Raw genomic sequence first — 21,773 nt, 5'->3', positions numbered from 1 at the left:
GGGCACCATGGGTGCTCTGGGGCGAGAGGTGATGCATGGCCCAGGACCACTGCTGGTGCTGGTGGGGGGCAGCCACTGGTGCAGGGGGGCGGTGGCACGTGGCCCGTGGGTGGCTGCTGGTGCCAGGGGGTGGGCAGGGGTGGCGACACATGGCCCAGTTCAGCCGCTGGTGGCAGAGGGGAGGACGGCGGCCCAAGACCGCCACAGGTGCTCGCGGAGGGGGGTCCAAGACTGCCCCAATAACGACTGGTGCAGCTGGGCCAGGGGCCACCCCAGCTGCTCAGGCGGCCCTGGAATCAGTCGCATCAGCTGCTGCAGAGGTCCCAGAAAGTCACGGAATCTGTGACTTCTATGACCTCCGTCACAGACTCTCAGCCTTAATAATGATACCAGTCTCTTTTTCGCAAAGTGTTTTACATGTTGTGATGAAAAATGCTATAGAAAAGCTAGGTGGTATTATTACAATGGTCCCTTCCAGCTTTAGAATCTGTGCATCTCTGCGAACAATGCAAAACAGGCCTCTTTTATTAAATAAATTGTTATTGCCTCTCTCACCCTCTCTTTAGAGGAGAGGAGACTTAATCAAACAGTTCTGAACCTCAAAAAAAATTTGAGTTTGGTTTGAGGAAGGGGTGGAAGTTCTGGGAGGTGACTCATTTTGTTTTAAACTGAATCCGTGTCTGGCTATAACTGTATTTGGGCTTTCTAACCTGTAGACCTACGTACCTAGTCAACAAGAGGGCTGAGTTTCCAGTTTGCCTGCAAAAGGAGATCATTGCAGATACTTTAATACAAATTGGGGCTCAGATTTAGTCATGAAGCACTGCCTCGTAAGAGAACAAAGTGTCAGCAGAGTTCTTCATTGGAGGCTTATTTCCATGAAAACAGTTGTCACTCTTTTTTCCTCAGCAACTGAGCTTTTGTTACTTTTAAAAGAAGTTTTCATGATCTCCTCATTACCATTTTCTTAATGTGATAACTGTAAACTTCAAGAAAGCTATCTTGTTTGAAAGGATACAGCAGCCCTTAGAAATGTTATACTAACTTCTTATGTTCTCCTTTGAAATGGCGGAGACTGGGGATTTCACTAAATGTATCATTCTGTCTGCTTTTGCTGCAGCATTGTCATCTTATAGTGTCTTTCACTTATAATACAAGCTATCCTTCAAAAAGAATGCCGTGTTACTGCATCTAGCCTTTGTATCTCTCCAGCAAAGTGAGATCAACAACTCCCTTTGGTAATTGCTGGAACATGATAATAAATTGCATGTTGTACTGAAAAAATACTCTTTGGCAGGTTTATTCCAGTTCCACTTTGTATAATAACTGGCAATTGTCATTGCTTGACACTTGCTGGAGTTATGAATAACACTAGCTGCTTAGAGCTAACTAGCAGAGTAATCATGGTTCTGCTGGGTGGTCTCTACTTGGGCATCTATCCAGCTTGCTTGTATGACCCCTGATAAACGATTGCTAATGAACAGTCTGCTAGAGCTTTCGAGCCAGCTGAAGGCAACAAAGACAATCCATGTCATAGTCTGGTAATTTAGATACATTTTTGAAGGATGCTGATAAATTATAGAGGGTTCAGAGAGGAGCCACAAGAATGATTAAAAGATTAGAAAACATGCCTTATAGTGTTAAACTCAAGGAGCTCAATCTATTTAGTTTAACAAAAAGAATGTTAAGGGATGACTTGATTACAGTTTATAAGTACCTACATGGAGAACAAGTATTTAATAATGAGCTCTTCAGTTTAGCAGAGAAAGGTATAAAGCAAACCAACAGCTTGAAGTTGAAGCTAGACATATTCAGACTGGAAATAAGGCATAATTTTTTTAACGGTGAGAGTAATTCACCATTGCCATGATGGATTCTCTATTGCTGACAATTTTTAAATCAGGATTGGATGTTTTTTTCTAAAAGATCTGCTCTAGGAATTATTGTGGGGAAGTTCTCTGGCCTGTGGTACACAAGAGGTTAGACTAGACAATCACAATGGTCCCTGCTGGCCTTGGAATCTCTGAAACTAAGAATCTATGATGCCAACTGCGGGAGTTCTCTGGCCACCTGGGACTTGCTAAGTCATCACTATAGTACGCCTTGCATTGCTGGCTACCCCGGGTTTTCCCAGTTATAAGTGAGGCTAGGACTTGTTTTTTAGTTATTTATTCATTAGGTTCCAGCATTGTGCTGGGCACTGTACCAGACACAAAGTGAGATAGTTCCTGCCCCAAAGAGTTTACAGTCTCAGACATTGGATTTATGGGTTATTACAACAATCTGTAACTCACTAGCCCCTCTTTTACTCCTATGACTACAGGAGTGTTAACCAGCCAATTTTCCTGAATAGTCCCTTAGAATATGTGGTTTCATAGTAGCAGCCGTGTTAGTCTATATTCGCAAAAAAGAAAAGGAGTACTTGTGGCACCTTAGAGACTAACAAATTTATTTGAGCATAAGCTTTCATGAGCTACAGCATCCGATGAAGTGACCTGTAGCTCACAAAAGCTTATGCTCAAATAAATTTATTAGTCTCTAAGGTGCCACAAGTACTCCTTTTCTTTTTTAGAATATGTGCTAACTACTTATGCGAAACTATCTGTTCAACCTTGTATTTAGCTATGACATTCTGAGTACCCTTCCCAGACCTGAAGAGGAGGTCTGTGTAGCCTGAAAGCTTGTCTGTCTCACCAACAGAAGTTGGTCCAATAAAAGATGTTACCTCACTGAGCTAGTCTGTACAGTCTCAGAGGCAGACATAGAGAAGATCTGATATGCGAGCAGCTTGTGTGCATTGTGAGTGAAATGAATCTTTAGTTGGGACTTGTGGTAAGTTGGAAAGGTGGGTTGGGAAACTGGTAGGGAAATGGAGAAGCCACTCCATGCGTGGAAGTTGGTTTGGAAGAAGACGAGGAAATGGTGGAGAAACCATGGTCTCTAAAAGGCTTGAGCAAAAAGAGAATCTCCAAGTGTTTATCTCTTCAGCCTTTTGACACACATTTGAGAGATTTTGACATTTCAGAAGGAGGCACTGGTGACACAATGCAGCCAGTCCATCACAGTAAGAAGGGAGAGCTACATTTCCACACATACTCAGGAAAGTTCATATTCCAGTAATGATCTTGAGGCAATGAAGGAGATCTGGCAGAATCTTTGGTCTGAGGAAAAAAGTAGCCTTGGGAAAGACTTTCTCAATACTCGATACAATGCTGTGTGCTAGCTTCAATTGTTTGTGTTTGGAATCCAATTTTAATGAAACCAAATCACAGTTTATATGAAATAACTTGGGTTAAACTCAAATGGAACATAGTGTCATTTTTTAATCTTCCTCTATATGCCAAATCAAGTGATTAGTGCTCCTGTATTAAGAATAAAGCTAATGTATTATTGGGTCAGGTTGCTGATGTTGAAATCCTTGGGGATTAGAGTGGAATCATCTTCAGTATATTGTAAGGATGTGGATTTTAAACTGGCTGGATTGGACCCAACACTGAGTGTGCTGGGTAGAATTAAATGTTTCAGTGCTAGTTCTCCAAAACAAATTGTCCAGTTTAGTTATGCCCATTATTGAATTTGAAGATGTTTCTTTTCACTGCTCAAGTGTTAGTGCTCCAGAAATTAAATGTGCTTCATAATAAGTTACATAGATCTGTCTCGTCATGTGAATAAATAACCAGTCGTATTTTGTATGAAAAAAATGAATTGATTGCATCTGGCAATGAAAAGGAGGTGGTGTAATTTATTGTACAAATGTGCACAGGGTAGCACCATAGGGTGTTTACAGTCTTGTTTTGTAACTGTAAATTGTAATTATGTTCTCAGTGCAAACCCTAAGTTTGGGGGTTTCAGGGAAGAAAACAGTCAATATGAGACATGCTTTTTTACTTGTGTGGCTCTGAATGGATGGAACAAATTACCAGATTCCCTTAAACAATTGCCAGTGCTGAATAGTTTGAAAAAAGCAGTTGCTTATTTGCTTGAAGGAACCCTGCCAATGTTTTTTAAATTGCAGAGATGAAATTATATGTTGGTATTAGTAACTTTTCAAAGAATTAGATTTTATTGTTTATTGTGCTTTTGTTTATATGATGTTGTTCTATTGTCAGGATGTTATGCTGGAATATAACAGTTCAGTGTGTACTTCCTGTCTCCTGGGAGCTGCATGGAAATTAGATGTGCCATCCCAGGAGATTATTCCAAGCGAGTATCATTTTGAATGAAGAAAATAAATGGAATATGACTGGGCCTGTCAATGGGGTTGGGAAGCTGTGGGAGGCATTGCATTAGCGGTGCTAGGCCACAGCAAGACTTCATCACTATGTATTGGGCAACAGAGTCATTAGTTTAGTCATCCAGAACTAGATGCAGAAAGATTTTTTGTAGGGGACTTCTGGTACAAGTGGCTGAAAAGGATCAAAAAAGGTACTAGACATTTGTATGGATCACATTAATGTCTATAACTCCAGCTATTCTCATTAAAATATTTTGGAAGGATATTAAACATGCTGCCTTAGTGTTTGAGCCAGTTTTTAACTATTAGTGCTTAAGCTGGGTCCTAATGTGAGACGTGAAGAAGAGCTCTGTGTAAGTTCAGAATCTTGTCTCTTTTACCAGTAGAAGTTGGCCCAGTAAAACATATTACCTCACGCCCATTGTGGGATTTTTGTACCCTCCTCTGAAGCATCTGGGGCTGGCCACTGTCAGAGACAGGACCCTAGACTAGGTGACGCTCAAGCAGTATCTCTCCCAGCAGATCATTCCAGCCAATGGGACAGTTCTTGAGATGTCTTAATATTTCATATGGCACAGCATGGCACACTTGCTTAGTCAAGCTGCGGGGCCTTGATTGCCCATGCCACTTATATGAGAAGAGTGGCTCTTGGCTTCATGGAAGGGGAGGGGTCATCTCAGTGGCATCATCTGTTGGCCTCCCTGGAGACCCTGCAGATGCTGCTATGTAGACATTCTGCAGGGTGTTGGCTGGCCAAAGCGGATTGAGTTGGGGATAAGCTGTATCATCCCATGCTCAAACCCCGGTTTTACACGTGGAAACCCAGGAAGGAATTAATGTTAATGACTGAGGCAATGGCAGAAAGGCTCTGGGGGGGCAGCTGCCTGTGCAGGATGGCTCCAGCTTCTGTGAATCTGGGATGTCTTTTCCGTGATACTCCAATCTTGGGAGTCCTCACCCTTCCTTTAATCCCCTGAATGGCAACTTTCCCTTCTATTTCCCCGTAAAGTTCTGCCTGGTTTGTTAGGCGGTACTATTCCATTTTGCTGATTCAGTTCTGAAAGCTTGTCACTTCTGCATGTTACTCACACAAATAAACTGAACATGGCAAGAAGAGCGATGGTAAACTGCAAACTCTTAATTATGACCCCATAGGGGACTAGTTTTTCTTTCAGAAAGAACCTGATTTAGGACTTCTGCTCCAACTAAAATTCCAACTAAAGCTAAAGGAAGTTTTGCCTGAGCCAGGAGTACCAAGGTTTTGACCTCTCTCTCTCACTCTCTCTCTGTCTGCCTATGCTCATTGCCTTCTTAATCTACGGTTCCTAATCAAATTCCAGCGTGGACTCTATTATATGGACTGGAACTACTTTCTGGAGTGGACCGGAGTCACTAAATTGTAACACTGTTGTATATAGTAGCTTTGTTATTTTCCCAAAAATAGTTTCCTGAGCTGAGGTATCTTCCCATTGTAATGGAACATTGTTTTACTTCGCCTACACAAGATTTGTTAGGGCAATAAATATGTCAGTCATGATTTGCTATTTTTTATTGTCTCTTAACTGCTCTAAGCAAAGAATATCAATGTATTTTAGTTATAAAAGCTGAAGTGTGAGGAAATATATTTGGAAAGTATGCGGTAAAAGAATGGAGGAGAATAACTGGAAGCTCAATAGAAAGAGAAAATATTCCTATTGCCATCACTTTCTTTCTGTAAATAGGTTTCAGAGTAGCAGCCGTGTTAGTCTGTATTCGCAAAAAGAAAAGGAGTACTTGTGGCACCTTAGAGACTAACAAATTTATTAGTCTCTAAGGTACCACAAGTACTCCTTTTCTTTTTTCTGTAAATAGTCCTCAAATGTTAGCAAAACAGGAAAGGAAAACATGTTGTAATGTTTATAGCTGACCTCTGTTAGTTTCTAAAACAATTTCTAAATTCATTTTCACTGAGTGTGTTTTTTGTCAGTCCTTTCTGCTCTGCAAATATGGGAAGGTAAAGCAAGTTTATTAGCATGGGAGGATATGGTATCCATCCCATACACCAGCCAAGCCAGGGGTACTTATTTGTTGTCATGGAAAAAAACTACAAGGTGAATACTTTTTTGGGGGTGGAGGGGATATTATGGTCAGGGAGAAGATGAGTGGTTTTATTTATAGCATAAAATTCTGGCTTTTGAAAAAGAATTTGGATTTTGGAGTGTCTTTCATTTTACTGTAGAAGACTTTGTACTTTAACAAGATAAATGATTTACTAGGATGACTAAGGCATCATTGCAAATGCAGCCATGTCGTTCCTTCATATAATGTGGGCTAGTCATGTGCCGCTGATGATACATTTGTTGAGCTGTCTGCATGCGTAAACAGTTTTCTACATTAGTGCCTTTACTAAGGAATTTGGCTCTCTCTGTTAGGACATCATTAAAGTTATTTTCATAGCTGTTTTTATGTCTTAGAAACAAACAAGCTGTTGTGTCACTGGTTCCTAGGAGCTTCTCAAAGCACTGAAATGTGATAGTCAAATGCATAACTATGAGCTTTCTGATCATGTTCACACTGCTGGAATATTCACACAGCAGTGAGACAATCCCCAAATACCTCTCCCAGTATGTATTGGGCTCAGTGCAAAAACCTAGGGTGGATTCCCTGGGGTTGTCTTTTCTTTGGTTATTCCAAATTCCTGGTCAGGAATCAAGAAGGGATGTCCCCATGTGATCTCACAAACAAATTGTCCCTTAGTTCACATGGACTATTTTGCATCGTTAGTTTTAAATTGGACATTTGCATTTTCCATTGGTCATTTGCATTTCTGTTAGCTTTGAGCTCCAGTTTGCATTGCTTTTTGTTCCTTCTGTAGCCTTTTCTTTTTAGAGGTGGCTGACTGAGATTTTTTTTCAGTTCAGCTTGCCCAGCACATATAGAATTTAGCTGCTGCTTCTGTGTTACTAAATTGACCAACTTCCTAGCAGAGAGAAAATGGGTACGGCTGTGCAAATGCAAAAGCTAGCAAGATATAGAGAGACTGATCACACTTTATATTAGGATTCCACTGATAAGTGTTTATAAAGGGTTAATAGACCATTAACAGATGTTTTAATAAATGGTGAATTGATTGTGATAGACCAACAAGTCAACAGGTTGCTTATAACTGCATCTTAGAACCCTCTATAACACATTCTACTGGTGTGCTCATAGCCATCTTTAACACACAGTATTCAGGTCTGATAACATCTATTAATCATTTAGCAACCCTTTATAAACTATTCATCAATGGAAGCTTAATATGAAGTGTGAGCAAGAAATTGGAGGTAGTTTAGAGCTACAGAACTGGTTGAGGAGCTGAAGGGACTGATGGATTAGGAAAGGTTGACAAAGAGTTTACGCAAGTCATGGCTCTGTGCAGTCCCTGCCAACTCCTTCACCAGCAGTAAGTTCTGAGCAGATTAGAAATCCAGCCACAGTGGAGGGGATCATGCCATGGAGAGTACCTTCTTCCTACCTACTATGCCTGCTCCCCATGCCTAATGCAGACCAGTCATTACATGGAGTGGCTGGGGCTGGGGGTAAGGGTGATACCAGAGTTACTGCTTTTCCATCGCTGCATTTCTGTAGATTTCTCATCCACACCATATAGCAGAGGGCATCAATTGGCCCAGTGAGATCTATCATGCCATGAAATCATCCTCCAAAGGAAACAGCAGAAGCCCCATCTCTCTTGGGGTATTTCAAATTAGACTGGACAAGGCGCTCTAGGGTTCATTGTAGGAAGTGACAGGTTTCAGAGTAGCAGCCGTGTTAGTCTGTATTCACAAAAAGAAAAGGAGTACTTGTGGCACCTTAGAGAGTAACAAATTTATTTGAGCATAAGCTTTCGTGAGCTACAGCTCACTTCATCGGATGAAGGTGCCTTCCTGGGGATGGCAGCCCACTTCCGTCATGATTTCTGTGGTTCTAGATCAGCACCTTTTGCCTGAATTTAAAACAAAAACAAAACACACACACACATACACACACACACCAGCAACATTTTATTTTGAACAAGGAGGAAATTATGGAAAAATTGAAATAGGGGGAAAAGAACTAAACTTTGAAAGAGGCAATTAACTTGAGGGTCTGGTTTTGCAAAGCTATTTTTCCATCTGCCCCTTTTTCTCTGGGCTTAATTCTCCAGCTCAGATCTGCTTTGCAGAAGCTCACAAATCCCGTTGCACTCCCAGTTCTCCCTTGCCATTTGAGCCCTGATTTAGCCAGTGTCTCTACAGCTCTTAAAGAGTTCAGTCAGGAAAAAACAGTGATTCATTAGACCCCTTCTGCATATGTACTTCTCAGTTACTTACCTGAGGGCTTTTACAGCTAGAAAAAAGCAGATTTAGCTGAAGAAACAAGCGTGCCTAGTCCTAATAAATAAAACACATGGAGTCAATTAAAACAATGTTTAAATAAGTTTCAGGAAGGAGGACGCTTGATGTTACTACATCAGTGGACCACAGTGACTTCTAAGCCAACCAACTGTGTAACTTTACATTCCCATATAATCTGCAGGTCTATAAAAATATGTATGCATACTTACGATAATAGTCATATGCCCAATCCATCAGCTAACATGATTTTGGAATTATTTTAAGTCCAAACCATGTGAAAATAAATCCTCATTGATTTTGTGGACTTACTTTACTTCCATTATATTCCACTTTAAAACATTTCATATGCTCAGTTTTATTATTGTTACTTTCAGGAATTTCTAAATGCTTCCAAATTTGGATTTATTAAATTTTTGAACTTTATCCCTGGAAAAAGAAATGGTGTGATTCCCTGCTATCATTGCTGGCATATGTCAAATTTCACAAGCTAAACTGAGTAAGGCCTTACCAGTATTTGGGAGGTGGACCACCAAGTGAAAACAAGGTGTTGCAAGGTATAATGTTGAGTATTCAATGGGTGGCATTCTTCCCTCTAAGGCCACGATTCTGCAAAGATTGGTTCATGTGCATAATTCTACACAAGTGAGTAGTCCGGTTGGGTTTGGTGGGGTTACTCCTGAGTATAGTTAACGTATGCATAAGTTTTTGCAGGATCAGGACTTGAGGTTCGGATCCTGCCTTGAGAACAGCGGAAATGCATGAGTGTGTCCAGATGGAGTTCTTTTACTTCAGTAGGACTCTGTGCACATGTAGGCAGTTCTCAATGCAAACCAGGGCCCAGTCTATGGTACCAATGCCACCCCAGCATATTGTTAAGGAAAACATGAGCCCTGGAGGATATGTGTTTCAGATGAGATGTAAAGTCAAGGCTTTGCAATCTTTAAAAGACTTTTTAACAAGATTGCTGGGGTGTCTGTCCTGGGATTATTAGCACGTTAGATAATTATATTCCTCCTGCTTACATGCCCCATCACATCTTGACTAACATGGTATTCTTCTTCACTTACTGACATTAAAACTGTGGTGTAATTTTGAATGTGTTATCACAGTAGCTGACATGTTCTGTTCCACAGATAACTGTATTTCAACCCGCAATTAAGGTTGTGTCACAACTTCTGCTTAACGGTTGACCTTTCCAAGTCCTCTACAATCAATATGCTTAGTCAGATTCTTTTGAAAGTTGGAGGATGCAGGGTAGGGTGAGTGACCCAAATTGGGGTCATTTGAACTTGGGGATACAGAGATATAAGACCCCTAAAAATAGCCATTTTTCAGAATGTTTCTAGTTGTTTTTTTGTTAGCAAAGCTACAGGTCAAACTATTACTATTATGTGGCCTCAATCTGTTGAGCTTTACCCAAGATAATATACGGCATCCACTAAATCTTTGGGACCTAAGTTGAGAACGGTATTGGAGAAAAAGTACATTTTTACAGTGCACATGCGCCAATACAGAAAAATGACTAGAATTCCCTTCCCGCCATTTTGTATGCTTTAAATCTCAACTCTTGTATCTGAATGGTTACTCCAATTACTTTGGCATTTGGTGTGTCACCTGAAGGCCCGGGGTAGCGTTAATGATCCAAATTTGGAATCATGTGACTAAGGGGTTCCCAAGTTACTGGCCGCCCAAAAAACTGGTTTCTTTCTGCTACCTTGCACCATTAAACTGTGTGGTACTACTGAGTGGATGAATCACAGACCGAATTCAGACTGATGGCTGTGAACTCTTCCTTCAATTAACGTAATAAGAATAAGTTAATCACAAGGCCACATCTAAGGCAAAAGGAGCTTTGGACTAAGTAAGTGGAGGTTGCTACAATTTAAAAGTTGTGGGTGTCAATTTTATTTTGGGGGAATGTAATCCCAGTCTTTGGGAGGGGGGGAATTAGGCATGTGAATGCTTCCTGGGAAAGGAGGGGAATTAGAGAGTGGAGAAGTGGAGCAATAGGAGGGGAGGGGGCTATGGGGAGGATAAATTTGGGTTAAGTGGTACAGGAAGGGAGAGATGTTATGGGGGCTCAGGTGAGATGAGCATGGCACCCCACCCCTGTGCTCTTCCAGTGCCATCCCACATCCGCAAGTGCATCCTAACCCCCTGTAGTGCAAACTTCCTGCACCTCACAGCTTTGCCAGTACACCCCAATTCCCCTACACCCCACTGCTCTACCAGTGTACCCAAAATTCCCTGCATCCCCAGCTCTGCCAGTACACCCCATGCCCCTGCATCCCCAGCCCTGCACATCCATCTTTGCCAGTGCACCTCAGTACGGCATACACTAGCCCTTTAGCGTTAGGTGGAATCCTGTGGGTGAGAGTGAATAGATGGTAAAAGGAGGTGAAGATCTTCAGCAACTCTGGGGTTGGCAGAGGAAAGGTATGTGTGTTAACAGGCCATATGGGGCGTTCTTGGAAGAGAGCAGGGTTAAGGTTGCATAGCCAACTTTAATTGCACTTTTCCTGATTTTCAGAATTTTGAGTTTTGTTCAACTCAACGTTCTGCACTGGAACAACACACCACCAAACAACCTTAACTGTGTGTCAGTGTAGAGGTGCCGTGGGGGTTTTGCCACTGAATTTTGATAAATACATTGGGTAAAATCCTGGCCCCACTGAAGTCAATGGTACTTTTGCCATTAACAGCAGCGGGGTCAGGATTTCATCCATTATATATTAGTTTTCTAAAATAATATCACACTCATTCTTCCATCTTCAACGGCTTCACATCAGAGTGTCCTTTCCCTCTCGCAAAGAGAAGTGTAAAAGGTTTTCTCGTGTCCCTAGTCCACTGAGTTGATCCTCAAGACAGCCAGAGGAGTTACTCAAGAAATATTCGAAAGATTCCTTGACACCTTCCCCCAGAAACTAAAGCATCTACATTTAAAGGATTTCCACCCCCTAATGGCCAGGGAAGATGAGATTGATATCAAGCCCTGAATTTACCTCTACTGTATGGCTGGCTTCTGTCTTAAAATGTGAATGTGTCTCCATCTTCTGTCTATGTCAGGGTTTCTCAACCTGTGGGTCGGGCCCCAAAATTGGGTTGCTAGAATGTTTCAAAGGGTTGTGTGGCAGTTCATGTGGCTCTTGTCGCACGGAGCTGGCTGGGCTTGCCTCCCTGCTCTAGGAACTGCATTTTCTGGGGTCCCAGCACCACTCAGGTTTGGCCCAGCCATCACGATAGGCCGGGTAGGCCAAATTTGATTGAGTGGCATTGCATGAGTCAGGTCACAACTCCACTCACACAAATTTGGTCTAGTCAGGGGGGCGGGGCTAAAACCCGAGCGGCTCTGCAACCCCGGAGGTTGCAACGCCCAAAGCCGAGAGCCAGCCCCAGAGCAATGGAGCTGCAGGAGCTGCCACTGTGGGAAGGCCACCAAGGTAGGGTGAGTGCTGGACAGGACCCAACCCGCCCACTAAAGTTGCCAACCCTCCAGGATTGTCCTGGAATCTCCAGGAATTTAAAATTAATCTTTAATTAAAGGTTATGCCATGTAATGAAATCGCCAGGAATACATCCAACCAAAATTGGCAACTCTATCCCACAGGGGGGCAGGACCTGACTGAAACCACCCCAGGGCTTTCACCCCCGACTATTTCCTGGGTCACAACAGGCCAGAAACGTTTACAAATAGGTCCTGACACACAGAAAGGGCTGAGAACCAATGGCCTATCTCATATATTCTCCCTTTCATCATTTTCTTGCTATTGAATGGTTGTGCCACAAAGTGACCCCTCCAACCTACCAAGGCTCCCTGATTGTCTGCCCCAACCCTGACCCCCAGCGTAGGTTAGAACAGCATGTAGGCTACTCTGACTTCTGCTGGCAGTCCCCTAGGGACATTTTCTCACCCTTGATGTGCTCCTCCCCATATGCAGGAGCTTCGCTTGCTCTCTGTCCACTGGGGATTCCTCCACACCAGGAATATCCCCTACAGGTATTTGGGGTTCTTTCCCACTTCTGTCTGAATGGCACAAAGAGAGGTAACTGTCCCCTGTGCATAGTGAGTGGTTTTATTTACTTTTCCTTACCTCAGTAAAGCATATCACATGATCTCTGGAAGGATAATTAGGGAAGTGAAAGTATTTACTGGCTACTTCTACAGTGAAAATATCTTTGCAGCTGAATGCAACCATCCTCATCATGTTTTAGCTGGCTGAGCCAAGCACCCGCAGGTGGGACTGGTTGTGATTGATGGTTCACAACATTAACCTTTAACAAGGTCTTCTTTCTTTTTTACTTGCAGAATGTCAGCTAGGGCTGCAGGAGAAACAAAGCAGCTGTAGCTTGTAAGATTTGTTGTGATCAGGCTTAGGTTTTTAAGAGCAAAGTAAAGCTGCAAACACCTGCACTAGTGTAACACAGCCAGTAACATCACTGTCACATGCAGAACTTCATAGATGAGACATTCTTTCTCTTTTGTTTGTCATAAAAGAATCTCTTCTGAGCTTTGAAAGCAAAGAAAAACAATGAGACAAAGATGTAACCGATCACCAGAGACATGTATTATTACCTGTCGGAATATTCCTCAAATTACAAACAAAGGTAAGAAAGAATGGAGCAGCATCTAAAATGGAATGCACTCATTGCAAGGGCATAGACAAGCTTTGCCTAAAACTTGCACTATCTGTGTTTTTACTGATTTTTCTTTTCTGAGGATGGGCCAAGTCTGTCCCATTGACATCAGTGGGGAAACTACCATTGATTTTGGCAGAAAAATGATCAGACGCTTAGTGTTCCAACAAACACACACTTCTGTGTTTTGTGACCTGTGCCATTGCGTACCTGAGAGATTTCCATGAAGACATTTAAACACATTGTTAAAAATGCAAGACTATGGTTATGCTGGTTAGTGGATAGGGTGCTAACTTGAGAGACCTGGGTTTAATTCCCTGCTGAGGCACAGGCTTCCTGTGTGACCTTGGGCAAGTCAATCTCTGTGTACTTCCATTCCCCATCTGTAAAATGGGAATAATAAAACTGTCCTACCTCACAGGAGGATGAGGCTAAATACACTAAAGATTGAGAGTTGCTCAGGTGCTAGGATGGTGGGGGGCCGTTACACATACCTAAGATATCTGGCAGTGGAAGTAGAGCCAGCGGCTAACCTGCTGGAGGCCATCTCAGCTCCATGTTGGACATAGCTGAAATTTTCACCGGTGGGACTAGTAGCATTAAAGCATGTTTCCACTGTGCTTCCTGAGATATGTGATCCACTGTATAATTAGGGAGCTCATCCACCAGGTAAGGACTCGTGATGCCTTCTGAGCAAACCTGTCCCTCACCCTCTAGAAGCAGATATGTGATGTTGGCCTTGTTAATCAGTCCAGGGTTTGATGGCCAACTGTGGAGTAATTCTCTCTCTCTCTCTCTCTCTCTCTCTCTCTCTCTCTCTTTTTTTTTTTTTTTAATTGAATGAATGACTTCTCAAAAACATATTTTCCCCCCACTAGGAGATGACCCATTCCTGGCCTCCACCTCTTACTGCTATTCACACCCCTGGCAAGGCTGAGCAGACCAAGTTTTCCATCCCAAGCAAGGTGCAGGTAGGTTATTAATTATTATTCATTCAGACATGAGTAATCTTCACTAGACACTTTGACCCATATCCTCAAAGCTATTTAGACTCCTAGCTTCCATTGAAATCAATTTTAGGAGCCTAAATAAGCCCAATTTGAGGATCTGGAACTTTACTTCTGTGATTTCGTTTCGTTTTCAAAATTCTCTTGAGATGAAAATTCTCTTTAATATGAATTCCAAATCAGCCAATTGTTATTGATAGGGCTGCTTGTTCAGAACTTCAGAAGTTACAGTAAAGGATAAAAGGAAGGTGAATCTTATCTATGTCTTCAAACGAGTCTTTTATTACAAATAGTATTTACAATATGTTTATTTTTTCTCCCGTTGTTTGTGTAACACACTGGCCAAGAGTATCTTTGTCCCCACTAGTGGCTGAAACCACTAGTATATGGGTAAAGTAGTATATGGGTCTGTTCCTCCTCTACAGTTAAAAGGGCTGGTACATTAGCTCCAGGCTTTTAGATCCCGAAGTCCCAGATTCAGTCCCTGCAGATGACCCAACCGTGGGCATTGCTGCAAGTGGTGACTTATACTGAGATTTGAACTGCTGTGGACCTCTGACACTTGGAGTCATACTTTCCGGAGGAGCTAGAAATGTTACCCCATGGTGTGGGGTTTTGTTCTTTCCTCCATGGGCTGGACCATGTCAACAGTTTCTGAGGCTGCTACAGCTTTGAAGACAATAAAAAGCTGGTTCTTTTACTCAAGCAATAGAGGCTTTTGCAATCATGCACTATTTCAGATATTTAAAATCAGTTTTCCCCTCACCAATTTTGTCCAGTTGTCACTATTTGCCAGAGATTCTCCCACTCCAAACCCTGCCTTCATGTGTTGGCTGAAGCGAATGTGAAATCAGTGTGTCTATTGCTATTAAACAAAACAAAGCAAACGCCTACCATGCCATATTCCAGCAAAACATCTTTGTTCTGCTCCACTACTGACAATGGCAATGCACTTATATGCTGCTGCATTAAACATCACAGGACAGATTCATATGAGTGTGCAACTCCTAACTAAGCTGAATACTGCACTTGTTTTTATTACTGTAAATCTGGTTAAACTCCATGGAATCCATTTAGGTCAAAGTGGATCCATATCTATATAAGCAAGCATGGAGTCTGGCACACTGGAAGCTGTATCTTCTTAAATTAGAGCAGGATTAAATTCAGTGCTGGTTGTTTTGTTTTTTTTCTGGGCCCTCCAAAAAGGGGACCATGTACTGCACTCCTTCGCTAACTTCAATGAGAGTTTTGCATTTAAAAAATCTGTGAGGTTATGATAAATGTTATGAAATATAAATTAGGCTTTTAAAAATCACACTTTAGGAAAGAGGAAAGAACATGGATGTTTCTAGGTTAGTTAACTTTACTGTGAAAAATACAACATAAGATTGCCTACTCAGAATATCCCACTAAATCAATTAGAGATAGCCAAATTGATAGGTTTTAGAGATAAAATAGATAAGAACGTGTAGTCAAATAAACCTTATAGGTCCTCATCTTACATAAAATAATTAAGTCTCCCCATTTGTAAAATAATGCAATAGAAAAGGCAGAACTTATCATAACAATTTATTTATCCCTCTGACACTAAAATTTAAAGTGCTGTGTTTACTCTTGAAGGCATGAGTCACCTCACAAGGGACTGACTAACAGTGCAGCAGAATATTAGGAACTAATAATGCCCTGAGAGAAAGTGTAGCGAGGGCTTTAATGACTTTAACATCCTACAGATCTAAGAATTTTAACAAAGTGGCGCCTGTCTATAGGACTAGATTGTAAATAATGGCTTATTTTAAAATAATCACAATCTACGAGGGCCTACTTGGGATGAAGGCTGATTTGGCATCAGGTTATACCTCATTGTTGATTGTAAAGCCAAGGGAAAGATTAAGCAAGAAAAGAATGTGAAATTAAGAATGTAGTTATACGTTACTCTGAGTCAGTGAGAAGCACATTGTTTGCAAAATGCTGTGTGCACTCCACACTGTGGGCCAGATCCTGAGCTGATGTTAAGTTAGTGCAGCTTCATTCATTTCACTGGAGCTTCACTGGTTTACACCAACTGAAGATCTCACTCTTGTGTCTTTGTCAAGTGTACGTAAGATAGCACTCCAAAACATCTTGAATTTTAGTTTTAGATAATGACATTTTAAGCAAAAAAGAAGAGTAATGCTGCTGAACTTAATGCATAGTTATTTTAAAACTCAAGACCAAGTTCAGTCCCATTATCTTAAATGGGAACCACATGTACACATCTGTGGGTAAGACTTTAAAGGGCCAGATCATCAGCTGGTGTAAACTGATGTGTGGATTCCACACTGAAACTAAGTCAGTGTACACCAGCTGAGGATCTGGCCATTTGGGCCTAAAATAGGCTAGGTACTAAGCAGTGCAAGTACACTTCAGTAGTATTCTTATGTACAGATAATACAGTTTTTTAAATTTTTTGTGTTGTTCTCTTCTCAGGCACATGCTCCGGTGTATTTTCCTTCTCTATTTATGTTATGCTAGTGCTCTTAGTCTAACAAGGAAAGATGCATCTACGTTCTTCTTCCTTCATTGAAATAATCCTGACATTTTTATGTTCCTCATTGTAGGATTCCCAGCACCCGACCTCAGGATACAATGTACAAAGTAGGTCTTTATTGTCCTTAATCCAAACGATCAGGGTTGGTTGGGATTTTGTTTGTTTGTTTGTTTTTTGCCTACTTAACATAATTAAAACAAGGATAAAAATTAATTTCTATGGTGCTAAAGCAGATCAGTTCCATTTTTGATTACATATTACGCATTGTGACATGTTGTGAAACCAAGTATAATTAGGTGGATTGAGAGCTTAGGGCAACAGTAATCTTTTGATATTTGGAAATATGTTTCCTTTGTTTACAGAGTGGAGTGATCCAGCAGGAAAAGTTGCCACCAAGTCAGTGCCACAAAAGTCGTAAGTATAGTTACTTCCAGCTTTATATTTTGTTTTAAGTTTATCTTAAGGAATGATCTTAGTTCTCCAAAGGTAACTGAACTTAGCTTACATACAATCTTGTCCTGGCATTCTGGTGTTCTCAACAGTGCTTAAAAATTAGCCATAAACCAGTTTTTTTTTCTGCGCTTAATACTGTTTCTTCTTCTTAAGCATTAGCTAACAGAGGTGTATATATAAAAGATGAGTTTATTAAGCAAAATTAATGCCAATTTTATTTGTACACCTGGCAAAATTAAATCACTTTTAATTTGTCATCAGATGCTAAGCTTCTTACAACAGAAAATTCAACTTGATGAATAGCTGATGAAAGAATTTTAGCATTTATTTACTGAAGGAAGAGTAAAATACATTATACAATAGGCTTATGCAAGCTGGCATTGGAAAAAAAAGGTCTTGAATTGTATACACATTGGGACAGTTGACAATCACACACTTAAAGAAAATCACGGATGATCTAAAAATATCGAGGACCTGATTATTCACTGAGTTACTTCCTTTTCCATTATGTTGTGCTGGTGTAAAACTGGAGTAAGGCAGAAGTGAATTGAGACCACAATATTTTGCACCTGAAGTGCTTTACAAATATGAATTAATTAGCAACTTTGTAAAATAGGTTACTATTATAGTTGCCATTTTACATATGAGCAAACTACATATGAGGCTTGGATCTGGCCTAAATTCAGAGCTGCATCACTTTAACTATTGGAGTGTTTTTTAAACTGATTTGGTTAAACCAAGATACAGCAATTTGTACTAGTTTAACTAAAATGTGTTTAAACCCCTGTGTGGACACTAAGATGGATTTAGAAGTGGCTTATAGCAATTTAGTTTAATTCAGTCAGGATGCAATTTAAGCTAAACCAGTATAAGCCAGGTTAAATCAATTAAATGTGTCTACACTGCATTTTTGAATTGATTTAATTAAATGGATTTTAAACCAGTTTTAGTTAAATCAGTACAACTTTGTGCACAGATGAGGTCTCATTGAGGTCAAAGAACTTGCTCAAGTTATATGGCAAGTCAATCACAGAGCTGGGACTAGAATCCAGGCATTCCATTCCTTTGTTTTAACCTCTGGACTCCTTGACTCATGAAATAAAGTCATACAACTTTTCTCATATGAGTAAAGTTACTTAAATGAGTAAGGATTTTCAAAATGAGTCTCTAACACCGACCCTCTAAATTCAATGTATTTAATTCTTCTGGTTGGATGCAAAAATTGAAAGTCATCATTTAAATTTTAATGAGAATTATGAAATCTGGCTAATGATAAAAATAAATTGGCGCACGTGAGCAATATTTATTTTTCCAAAATTATCCTCAGATTAATCCTTCCCTTATTCTATTGTTATTTCTGGAAATGATTTCAGATTTTAAAAAATATCTCACCCACTGGAACCTCTATCCTGAAAAAAGAAAGATAAATTCATATGCCAGAATCTCTAAGTGATGCAGTGCTTATATCAAGTACTTTCTCTAATAAAACATAAAAAATATTACTACATCTTAAAGTGATTTTTCTCCTAAAGCAAGTGTATTTGGATTCCACTGTGAAAAATATTTTGGTGAGTATACTATAAAATACAATATTTCAATAGTTTGTATCCAACAGTAATAGACTTGTCAATCATAGTTTATAGTTATAAGCTGAATTTCAAAAGAACAGTGCTTCATAGCTCAGTGGTATATAGTGCATTTAATGGGACCAAAGCTCTCTATAGGAAGCCTGATATAAAACTCGAAGACACTGAGTACATTTTATGAACCAGTTGCTCTCTATTCTGCTGCTTGATCTAAAGTTCCAGTACTATCAATCAGATTTCTGCTGGAATGAACTGCCTTCTTATGGTCGGTGATGGATTTTACACATGACAGATCAGAACTGCAATGAAGTTACTTTTATTTTTAGCTTCCAAATGAAGATCAGCTAACCCGTTACTATCATTTTTTCCCTTTCACTACAAAAAAATTGTTAAGGCAGTTTCCAAGAATTTCCATAGGTCTTTGGGAGGGTTATATTGCTTAGGAGACAGTCCATTGTGCCACTTAAAGTATGGTAGGCAAGACTCTGCCCTTAGATCTGCATGTACAGCTTCCACTAACTTCAGTTGGAGTTGGTTGCATATGCCTGAGGAGAGAATGAAAGCAAAGCAGATTGTGGGTGAAACCAATGATGATGATATCAAATAATCATAGCTAGAGGGCAGATTTATTGATCCTGCTATCGTTATCCATTTTAATAGCAAGATATTTATGTTTCTGTGGTTCCATAATTCCTGAGATATGGTTGGGATTCTGGGATCTACTGGTAAAATTATGGTTCCTACATACACCAGCACCATTGCTCTATGCTATAGAGCACACACCCCAATCTTAGCTCTGACCCTACTGGGATTCTTGTCTCGAACCACCAACTCCACTTATCTCATTTATAGTGCTGTTAATTGGATCTGTTTTTCACTATTTCATCTTGAGCTTCTGCTACTAAACAGATGTGGCAAAAGTGTGTTCAACTATTTCTATCCATTGTGAGAGGTATCTCTGAGCTGGACACGTGTGTGAGACGATGTCATAGTTGTCCTTCATTTTGTTTATGATTACATGCAAATCTTATGAAACCTGAGAGTACCTGTCCCTTTAACATCACTCCTTTTGGCAATCGTATTGATCCCATCATTTCTATCAGAAATCTGCTTGTGATCTTTGATCAGGAGTTGGAGCAAGGTACTCACATTCACCATATTACCCAGCTATCCTCCTGCCAGCTTAGGAATTAGGTGCTATTTATAGGCCGGTGCCAAGATTCTGGAACATGCTTTTGTCATGTTGAGACTTGATTACATGCTGCTTTACTCTGCTCCAATAGACAATGCTCTGTGCGTGTCAGGGTCAGAGTTAAGGTTTTTGTGTATGGTGTGTGGTGTATGGTAGAAAGGTGTGCACCTGTAGGTGGAAGAACAGAGAGTATTTACTGTCAGGTGGCTTAAGTTTCCATTTCCTTGCCTGTATGGGTTTGTGTCAACATGTTATTATGGTAACCTAAATTGTTTCACAGCCAAGTATTTTTGTGTATGAATTTTTTACTTTTTTAATGTTTAAAATATATAATGTCACACTCAAACTCAGGGGGCCATGAGAAACCCCAGAGCAGTGCAGGAGATCAAATGGGGTGTGTTGAGTTGTGTCAAGGATTGGGCCCACAACAGCCTAAAGGCCTGATTCTGCAAACACATATAAGTAACTTGACTCACGAATAGTCCCACTGAAGTGGTATTTTTATTTCTAGCCATACAATTTTAATATGAAATTTATATATAGATATATCGAAAAGGTATTGTACCTGAAACCAATAATAACCGTATCTAGCTCTTATGTAGTGCTTTTCTTCAGTAGATCTCAAAGCACTTCACAACTTTTAATGTATTTATCCTCCCCTGTGAGGTAGGGTGGTATTATTTTCCCCATTTTACAGATAGCCTCTCTGTGTCTCAGTTTTCTAAGTGACTTGCCCAAGGTCACACTGGAAGTCTGGTGGAGCAGATAATTGGACCCTGATTTCCCAAGTCTTAGGCTAGTGCCCTAACCACTGGGCTATCCTTTCTCTCCAAAGGATGGTCAGGATTGTGAAAAAACTATAGGAATTGGCTTCTTATCATCTTCTTCTTCTTCTCCTTCTTCTTTTTTTGACCAGTCCTCTATAACACTTGGCTTCTCATCTTCTTCTTCAAAAAAGCAAATGGGATGTTAGGAATAATTAAAAAAGGGATAGATAATAAGACAGAGAATATCTTATTGCCCTTATATAAATCCATGGTACACCCACATCTTGAATACTGGGTACAGATGTGGTCCCCTCGTCTCAAAAAAGATATACTGGCATTGGAAAAGATTCAAAAAAGGGCAACTAAAATGATTAGGGGTTTGGAATGGGTCCCATATGAGGAGAGATTAAAGAGGCTAGAACTTTTCAGCTTGGAAAAGAGGAGACTAAGGAGGGATATGATAGAGATATATAAAATCATGAGTGAGGTGGAGAAAGTGAATAAGGAAAATTTATGTACTTGGGCCACCTAATGAAATTAATGGGTATCAGGTTTAAAACAAATAAAAGGAAGTTCTTCTTCACTCAGTGCACAGTCAACCTGTGGAACTCCTTGCCTGAGGAGGTTGTGAAGGCTAGGATTATAACAGAGTTTAAAAGAAAACTGGATACATTCATGGAGGTTAAGTCCATTAATGGCTGTTAGCCCGGATGGGTAAGGAATGGTGTCCCTACCCTTTGTTTGTCAGAGGATGGAGATGGATGCCAGGAGAGAGATCACTTGATCATTACCTGTTTGGTTCACTCCCTCTGGGGCACCTGGCATTGGCCACTGCCAGTAGACAGGATGCTGGACTGGATGTACCTTTGGTCTGACCCAGTATGGCCATTCTTATGTTCTTATGGTTGTTCTTTTTTTCTTATAGATTACATATAGTACAATAAATTGATAACCAGTCTACTCCTATTAGTTTTTTATGAAGCATAGTAAAGAGCAAAAGATAAGGTGCAACCA

General features: G+C 40.5%; 1 protein-coding gene across 10 annotated transcripts in view; it reads left to right on the top strand.

Moving 5' to 3' along the window:
- AFF2 (AF4/FMR2 family member 2) overlaps nucleotides 1-21,773 on the top strand; it is a 426,551-nt gene that overhangs the window by 242,112 nt on the left and 162,666 nt on the right. For 8 of the 10 annotated variants that reach the window (XM_038415896.2, XM_038415895.2, XM_043491627.1 and 5 more), the window contains 3 exons: nucleotides 14,106-14,198; nucleotides 16,832-16,868; nucleotides 17,124-17,175. In XM_038415896.2, the coding sequence (XP_038271824.1) occupies nucleotides 14,106-14,198; nucleotides 16,832-16,868; nucleotides 17,124-17,175 (182 nt within the window). The remainder of the gene's footprint in view (nucleotides 1-14,105; nucleotides 14,199-16,831; nucleotides 16,869-17,123; nucleotides 17,176-21,773) is intronic. The other 2 variants (XM_043491629.1, XM_043491633.1) reach the window with 1 other exon arrangement.

The sequence above is a fragment of the Dermochelys coriacea genome, chromosome 9, assembly GCF_009764565.3.
Source record: "Dermochelys coriacea isolate rDerCor1 chromosome 9, rDerCor1.pri.v4, whole genome shotgun sequence".
Lineage (NCBI taxonomy): Eukaryota > Metazoa > Chordata > Testudines > Dermochelyidae > Dermochelys > Dermochelys coriacea.
The sequence above is the reverse complement of the archived record's forward strand: the minus strand, read 5'-3'. Positions and strand labels throughout refer to the sequence as shown.